The sequence below is a fragment of the Neoarius graeffei genome, chromosome 7 (genome assembly GCF_027579695.1).
Source record: "Neoarius graeffei isolate fNeoGra1 chromosome 7, fNeoGra1.pri, whole genome shotgun sequence".
In the NCBI taxonomy this organism is placed as follows: domain Eukaryota; kingdom Metazoa; phylum Chordata; class Actinopteri; order Siluriformes; family Ariidae; genus Neoarius; species Neoarius graeffei.
Genome location: NC_083575.1, coordinates 79,682,808 through 79,692,023, shown reverse-complemented (window position 1 = coordinate 79,692,023; position 9,216 = coordinate 79,682,808). Strand labels below are relative to the sequence as shown.

General features: G+C 38.9%; 1 protein-coding gene across 2 annotated transcripts in view; it reads left to right on the top strand.

Moving 5' to 3' along the window:
- The window catches only part of gstcd (glutathione S-transferase, C-terminal domain containing), a 444,339-nt gene that overhangs the window by 411,006 nt on the left and 24,117 nt on the right, over positions 1-9,216 (top strand). For both annotated transcript variants that reach the window (XM_060926471.1, XM_060926470.1), the window contains exon 11: positions 5,806-5,875. In XM_060926471.1, the coding sequence (XP_060782454.1) occupies positions 5,806-5,875 (70 nt within the window). The remainder of the gene's footprint in view (positions 1-5,805; positions 5,876-9,216) is intronic.

Genomic DNA, 9,216 nt, shown 5'->3' with positions numbered 1-9,216 from the left:
GCATTGTTTACATCCTACCTTTCTCCTAGGGTTTGAACACCTTGCAACATTGATGTCTTGCCTTTTCCCTGGTGATCTACCACCCCACAGATGGAGTTTAGGTCCAACCACCATCTTAAAGTGTTTATTCTAACCTTGCTCCTAGAGATCTAATATCCTGAAAATTTAGGTTCTACCATTTTCCTTAAGATTTACTTACCTATGTTTTAGATGATGCCTTGCTTCTGGGGATCTGCCAACCTTCAGATGAGATCTTTAACCTGGTTCTTGGACAAATGCAAGTTCCTAGCACCAGCCCTGTTTCTGCAGATCTTTCTTGATATCTACTGTCTTTTATATTTAAGCTCAGACCTACTTCCTGGAAGTCTACCAGCCTGTCGAGTTTAGTTGCAGCCCTACTGCTGGACATCTAGCATTCCTCAGAGTCAATTTTTATAGTTGTCTTCTGTCCTCTTGAATCCATCGCTTTTGATCCATCTCTGCTGCTGGATATCTAGCTTCTTGTTACTGTGTTTAGTTGCAAACCTTGTTATAGAGGTCTATACTTCTGTAATATTAAGGTCCAAACCATTTTCTGAAGCTCTACCACCTTGCAGAGTTCCAGATGGCATTTAAATCCAGCTCTGATCCTGTAATCTTACCTGCACGCTGAATGTTGGTGCAGTTCTTCTCATGAAAAAAGAGCTACTGTATTGCTCTGCTTCTGAAATACAAAAACAGATCAGCCGTCAGCTTACTTGGCAGCCCTAAACTAAAGGGAGTAGTTGATCATAGCGAAGGTCCAAGAGATTGTTTGAAATGTGGAATGTGTTGAATTGTTAAGAAGTAAGAAGTTTTGAAATATCTCAAACTATGTCGACTTGTTTATTTATGTCAATGATTCTGTTATTTCCTTACAGCCATGAACAAACAAAATGCATTTTTCTAATCACAGTAGTATTTTCATAAGCTATAGATTGTACAGTGTAGACTACATTTTAAACAAATCTACACTTAAACAAGGCTTCTGGAGCTGTGAGATTCATTAAAAAAAACACAGTGTATAGCATTTATTGGAGCAGTGAGCACCATTAGGACCTAAGATTAGAGGTACAGTGGACATAAGTGTACACACCCCATTAAAATGTTTTTTCTGATGTTAAAAAAAAAATGAGACCGCGATAAATAATTTCAAAACTTTTCCCACCTTTAATGTGACCTATAACCTGTACAATTCAATTGAAAAACAAATGAATCTGTTAGGGGGGGAAAACATAAAAAAATAAAAAAATTATTTGCATGGCTGCGCAAGTGTGTACACCCTTAAACTAATACTTTGTTGAAGCACCTTTTGATTTAATTACAACATTCAGTCTTTTTGGGTCGGAGTCTATCAGCCTGCCACATCTAGACTTGGCAATATTTGCCCACTCTTCCTTGCAAAAGCGCTCCAAATCTGTCAGATTGCGAGGGCATCTCTTGTGCACAGCCCTTTTCAGGTCACCCCACAGATTTTCAATTGGATTTAGGTCTGGGTTCTGGCTGGGCCGTTCCAAAACTTTCATTTTCTTCTGGTAAAGTCATTCTTTTGTTGATTTCAGTGTATGCTTAGGGTCATTGTCATGCTGAAAGATGAAATTCCTCTTCATCTTCATCTTTCTAGCAGACATCTGAAGGTTTTGGGCCAATATTGACTGGTATTTAGAACTGTTCATAATTCCCTCCACCTTGACTAAAGCCCCTGTTCCAGCTGAAGACAAACAACCCCAAAACATGATGCTGCCACCACCATGCTTCACCGTGGGTATGGGGTTCTTTTGGTGATGCACAGTGTTGTTTTTGTGCCAAACATACCTTTTGGAATTGTGGCCAAAAAGTTCAACCTTGGTTTCATCAGACTATAACACATTTTCCCACATGCTTTTGGGAGAGATGATGTAGATTGTTGTCACATGTAGTACACAACCAATACTTGCCAGAAATTCCTGCAGCTCCTTCAGTGTTGCTGTAGGCCTCTTGGCAGCCTCCCTGACCAGTTTTCGTCTTGTCTTTTCATCAATTTTGGAGGGACGTCCAGTTCTCGGTAATGTCACTGTTGTCCCATATTTTCTCCACTTCTTGATGACTGTCTTCACTGTGCTCCATGGTATATCTAATGCCATGGAAAAAAAATTTGTACCCTTCTCCTGACTGATACCTTTCAACAATGAGATGCCTTTGGTGCTTTGTAAGCTCTCTGTGAACCCTGGCTTTTGCTGGAGGACGCAACTGAGTAAATGTCTGAACTTTATTTGGGGTTAATCAGAGTCATTTTAATTGATGGCAGGTGTGAACCCAAAAAGACTGAATGCTGTAATTAAATCAAAAGGTGCTTCAACAAAGTATTAGTTTAAGGGTGTGCACACTTATGCAACCAGCTTATTGTACGTTTTTTATATTTTATGTTTTCCCCTCTAACAGATTTGTTTGTTTTTCAATTGAATTGTACGGGTCATAGGTCACATTAAAGGTGGAAAAGTTTTGAAATTATTTATTGTGGTCTCATTTTTTTTTTACGTCAGAAAAACCTATCATTTTCATGGGGTGTGTACACTTTTTATATCCACTGTAGCTCAGTTTGACTAGGCAATTCCACTCCATTTTCTAGAATACCCAGTGACATGCTTAGATCCTCAGATTCAGGATTGTGCTAAGCTAAAATTAAAGTTTGAGAGATGAGGGATAATAGTCTAGAGCTGATTTTCAGGGTTTGTGCTCAGCCTCTTAGTTCCATTGATGGATAATGTTCATGTGACCACACACAAAGACATTTTACACAATTGCAAGCTTCCAAATTTGCAGCAACAGTTCAAAGAACTGTTGAACCCTGACAATGTTCACAAAGTGAGGCCTATGAAGACATGCTTTGATGAGTTTAATGTTGAAGAACTTCATTGACCTGCACAGATCCCTGATCACTACCCAGTTGAACACCTTTGGGATGAATCAGAACATAAATTTTGAGTCATGCCTTCTTGTCCTATTGTCCATTACCCGATCAATACAATGTCCAATACCTGACCTAACAAGTGCTGTTTTGATTGAATGGGCAAAAATTCCCACAGACGCAGTCCAAAATCTTGTAGAAAGCCTTCACAGAATGTTTGAGGCTGTTATAGCTGCTAAGGGATACCAACTCCATGTTAAGGCCCGGTCCCACAAGATCAATAACTATACCTACAACTATAACTATAAATAAATTGGTCCCCTGCAGTTTATGTGGTCGGTGGTCACACCAGACCAATAACGATACCTATAGCCCAGGCCTGGGTTTATCCATATCAGTGAGATCGCTTCTGGAGCAATTTTTTTCAGGCTTGGACCTGATCCAATAAAACATCTGACCAATCAGGTAATTGTTTACATGTGACGTTGTCTGAGCATGTGCTATTTTTCCCCCGAGCATCTTTGTACATCCTTGTTGTATCATGAAGTCATGGAAATTAATCACAGATTCATGGAAAATAAAAAATATAATACAAAGCATGGATCTTTTATTCACGGATGTGTGATATATTCTGTAAAATATCAATATTAAATTAATAAACATATAAATGCAGGTAAGATATTTAATTATGAACTTCAGCAGTCCAAACATTTAATTCTTTTAGACTTCTTAATATTTTATCCATGATGCTTCATCCGTATGAAATCAGTAGCCATTCTGTAATATACTGAAACGTCCGTGACCAATCCGTCAATTATTAGCATCCATGATGCATCCGTATTAAAATCCGTAACCACTCTGTATTTTGTCCATCCATCCATCCATCTTCTACCGCTTATCCGGGTCGCGGGGTTAGCAGCCTAAGCAGAGCAGCCCAGACTTCCCTCTCCCTGGCCATCTCCACCAGCTCTTCCGGAGGAATACCGAGGCGTTCTCAGGCCAGCCGAGAGATGTAATCTCTCCAGCGTGTCCTGGGTCTGCCCCGGAGTCTCCTCCCGGTGGGGCATGCCCAGAAAACCTCCCTTGGGAGGCGTCCAGGGGGCATCCTAACAAGGTGCCCGAACCACCTTAACTGACTCCTTTCGATGTGGAGGAGCAGCGGTTCTACTCCAAGTCTCTCCTGAATGACCAAGCTTCTCACCATCTCTAAGGGAGAGCCCAGCCACCCTGTGGAGAAAACTCATTTCTACCACTTGTATCCACGATCTCATTCAGTCACTATTCATAGCTCGTGACCATAGGTGAGAGTGGGAACGTAGATGGACCAGTAAATTGAGAGCTTTGCCTTTTGGCTCAGCTCTCTCTTTACCACAACAGACCTGTTTAGCGTCCACATCACTGCTGATGCTGCCCTGATCCTTCTGTCCAACTCCTGCTCCCCCTTACCCTCACTCCTGAACAAAACCCCGAGATACTTATACTCCTCCACTTTAGGTAGCAACTCCCCCCTGACTTGGAGTAGGCACTCCACCCGTTTCCGGCTGAGCACCATGGCCACGGACTTGGAGGTGCTGATCCCCATCCCAGCCGCTTCACACTCGGCTGTAAACCATCCCAGCGCATGCCGTAAGTCACAGATCAATGAAGCCAACAGGACCACATCATCCGCAAAAAGCAGAGATGTGATCCTGATGCCACCAAACCAGACACCCTCCGCCCCTTGGCTGCGCCTAGAAATTCTGTCCATATTTTGTATCCTTTTTCATTACATTTCCGTAGTATGTGACCTATCTGTATTTTATCAACCACTGGAGTGTGCGCATGGGTTGTTTTGGAGTCCAAGCTGTACAGTATGACCCGGAATAATGTGCTGCTACTTGGAAAAAACTTCCATGACTATTCCTATGTTGCATGCATTAATATACCTGAGTGTCAGGACCAAGCAATATTATAGTCGTGGTGTGACTGCTCCAGACTGGAACTGAATTCAGGCAGAGGGATAGTCTTAGTTGTAGTTATTGGTATAGTTATAGTTATCGGTGTTGTGGGACCGGGCCCTTAATCAAGCTATATATTATAATTACAGTATATTCACTGTTTTGGGTTTTGTTTGAGATGAGATGATGATGCCTAGTTTTTTTTCCCTTCTTTTATTATTTCTGGGGCAGAGTATCACAATTTAGTTGTCAAAAGATGCCAGAAACTTCAAAAATTGGCAGCACTTTTGACAGAATATGCATCATAAACGGTAATATTTTTAGATTCTTGGATTACTACCTACCGGAAGTAAAGATGGCCAGTGCTGAAGATTAAAGTGCATAAATATGTCAAAGCAGAAGAACTGTTAATGCTGGGTCGATTTTTCCAAACCACATGAAAAGAATCAAATATCTTAAACTGGTAATTATAAAGTCTAGTATTTCATAAACCCCAATGAAATGTGCAGTGTCGGATTAATCTGTTAAGAAAACTGCAGCTCTGACTGCATGGGAAACAGCACACACTCGCTTTCCCTAGAGAAGCAGTCCTTTCCTCACCGCCATCCCGAATAAAACACACGTCAGATGTGACACCGCTATTTAAGAATCTTTTTAAGAATTTTTGTATTTATTTACAGCTACAGTAGTAGTCAAAAGTTCTCAAAATTTTGTCAGCATAAAAGATGAAAGTGCTTCAAACTTCACTTCGCATTATCTTATAATTCCTCCATCTGTTATCATGAAAAAAAGATACAGAAAAAGAGTAGGATTTTGGTTTCAGTGTCAAATACAACAGGAACCAGAACTATGTGGAAAAAAAGGTCATGAAATACCCAGGTGTATCTTTACGTCACTGTCAGTGACCAGGTGTATGTTATTTGGTTGTAGCTGTGTGTAAGAGTATGTCTTTGTTTTGTCCAGGAGCACATGATCCTGTGCAGGTTTGCTGACCAGACAGCTGTCCAGCTTCCCACTGAACGCCGCTTAATCGGTGAGTTTCCTTTATTTTACTGGAGTCGGAGGTCTCGGTTTGTCGACTTTTCACAAAACTGGGCCTGGATGATTCATGACATTGTGAATATACAGGTACCTAAATTCTCCAAATTGTGTGTTTGTTTAAATAAATAAATAAATAAATAAGAAAGTGCGTACATAAGTAAGCAAGGAAGAAAGAAAGAGAAAATAAGTAAGAAAAAGGAAGGAAGGAAGAAAGCAAGTAAGAAAGAAAATAAGGAAGTAAATAAGGAAGGAAGAAGGAAAATAAGGAAGTAAGAAAGAAAAAGTAAGTAAAGAAGAAAGAAAGAAAGAAAGAAAGAAAGAAAGAAAGAAAGAAAGAAAGAAGTAAAGTAAATAAGGAAGGAAGAAGGAAAATAAGGAAGAAAGAAAGAAAAAGTAAGTAAATAAGGAAGGAAGAAAGAAAGAAAATAAGGAAGAAAGGAAAAAAGTAAGGAAGAAAGAAAATAAGGAAGTAAGAAAGAAAGTAAGTAAGGAAGAAAATAAGGAAGGAAGAAAGAAAGAAAATAAGGAAGTAAGAAAGGAAATAAAGTAAGGATGAAAGAAAGTAAATTAAGAAAGTAAGAAAAAATAAGGAAGAAAGTAAGAAAGAAAATAAGGAAGGAAGGAAGGAAGAAAAAGAAAAGGAAGTAAGAAAGGAAGAAAAAAGAGAAAATCAGAAAGTAAGAAAGAGAAAATAAGGAAAAAAGTAAATAAAGGAAAAAAGTAAATAAGGAAGAAAGTAAGTAAGGAAGAAAGAAAATAAGGAAGTAAGTAAGAAAGAAAAAAGGAAGGAAGAAAGAAAGAAAGAAAGAAAGAAAGAAAATAAGGAAGTAAGAAAGGAAATAAAGTAAGGATGAAAGAAAGTAAAGTAAGAAAGTAAGAAAAAATAAGGAAGAAAGAAAGGAAGAAAGTAAGTAGGAAAGAAAATAAGGAAGGAAGGAAGAAAAAGAAAAGGAAGGAAGAAAAAAGAAAGAAAATGAGAAAGTAAGAAAGAAAATAAGGAAAAAAGTAAATAAGAAAAAAAATGAGAAAGTAAGAAAGAAAATAAGGAAGTAAGAAAGAAAGAAAAAGTAAGTAAATAAGGAAGGAAGGAAGAAAGAAAATAAGGAAGTAAGAAAGGAAATTAAGTAAGGAAGAAAAAGAAAGTAAAGTAAGAAAGTAAGAAAAAAATAAGGAAGGAAGAAAGTAAGTAAGAAAGAAAATGAGAAAGTAAGAAAGAAAGAAAATAAGGAAGTAAGAAAGAAAGAAAATCAGAAATGAAGAAAGTAAGAAAGAAAGAATTTAAAATTTACACTCATTGACCCCTTTAATAAAACACCTGTTCCTACACCTGCTCATTTGTCCAGTGAAAGTCAGACAAAACCCAAAAATAAACGCTGTTTGCCGAACATGGTAATTGTCCTCGCATGGTTAAATTAAAAAGAAAACTTTATAACAATTTATCCATTTTTATCCCCCGCTGGCCGAAAGGCCTGAAGGAGAATTATGTCGTGGCGATGTCTGTCCTTCCGTCCATCTGTCTATGCGTCCCCGGGAAGGGTGCTCAACTTCTGAAATCAACTCCTCTCACAATTTTTGGAGGAATTTCGCGAAATTTGACAGGATTATTCGTTATATGTCGGTGATGCGCATATTGCAATTTCGTTCAATTCAGTCACATTTTACCAGAGTTATGGCCCTTAATTACCAAACTTGTACTTTGACAATTTCATGAGGGTGTATTAAGCACTTACAGCATAGATATAGTTGCCAGCAGGGGATATTGTGCTTTCAGAGCACTCTTGTAAAAGTTTTTGATGTTGCTAAAATTAGGCTTACCTGGATGTAAACATTTGCACTGAAACCGGATGTCCGCCTGTGACATTTAGAACACCATTCTAAACACACTAGAACGCCGTTTAACTTCATTACATACAGCCATCAAATAAAGGCTTCTAATTATTAAAAAAAAAATCCCCAGGCACCACTGTTCTCTCTCTCTCTCTCTGTCCACTGTTTCAGATGGGTTAAATACAGAGAAAGAACATCACTGTGCTGTAATATATCTGTGGCAAAGGTTTCTAATTTGAAAAATCTAATCAGAAATTTTCTGTAACCATGTGATTTTTACTGGCAACAAAATACACAAATCAACAGACTTCACTTTTTATGAAGTTTAAATCTCACTCGGCTAGATAACGTATATGCAGTACTGACACAGATACTAGTAAATAATCCCATTGCCATAGCAACACAATTCTTGCTGTCCAAAAAGATCGCTTTTCTCATTGGGGGGGAAACAAAAAACAAAACAAGTATGTCACATAAAATTACCCTTAAGAAAATTCCTGTTATACACAGCTGAAGAAATTTTCACTTACTTATGGCATTTCGATGTCTTTCGTAGCTGACATCTTGATCACATCTAACGCTTGGCGTCTCTGGCCACTGCTGGATGGTGCACGTGACTTAGAAATCAGCTGATCCCATGTATGGCTGAATTGGTATGTCGCTACATCCTGATTCATGCAGCAGTCTGTCTTCTGGATCCATAGGGCCTCTTTTATCCATCTAGTCTGCCTGTGTACCTCCCTATCAATCACCTTGACCCCCTCCCAGTCAATCACATGGTTTTCCCTAACAGCATGATCTGTGACGGCTGACTTGTGTGTGATGGTCCCAGCCCAATTCCTTCGCAGCTCTTATCTTGTCAGCTGATTTCTAGGTCACGTGCACCATCCGGTGGTGGCCAGAGACGCCAAGCGTTCGATGTGATCAAGATGTCAGCTAAGAAAGGCATCGAAATGTCATAAGCAAGTGAACATTTCTTCAGCTGTGTATAATAAGAATTTTCTTAAGATTAGTAATCAACCAAATGGATAAAAACTTTTCGAAATTACACATAAAATTATGTCTTTATTGTCATTGTAACGTACAACGAAATTGTAGGTGCGCCTACTGATTGCTGCATATTAAGAATATTAGTAAAACACACACACAAAATCATCCGTCCATCCATTATCCATAACCACTTATCCTGTGCAGGGTCGCGGGCAAGCTGGAGCCTATCCCAGCTGACTGTGGGCGAGAGGCAGGGTACACCCTGGACAAGTCGCCAGATCATCGCAGCACACACAATCCCCCATTTAAAAAAACAACACTTAAAAACAAACACAATATTAAAATAGCAGCACATTCTGTGGAACTATATATATTGCACAGTAATTATATTGCACTCTAAGTATATTGCACTGGATTAATTAATGTTCAGAGTCCTGATGGCCCCCAGGAAAAAACAAACAAAAAAACCCCTGTTTTTTTTAGTCAGTTTGTCCTGCTTTTGATGCTCCTGTATCT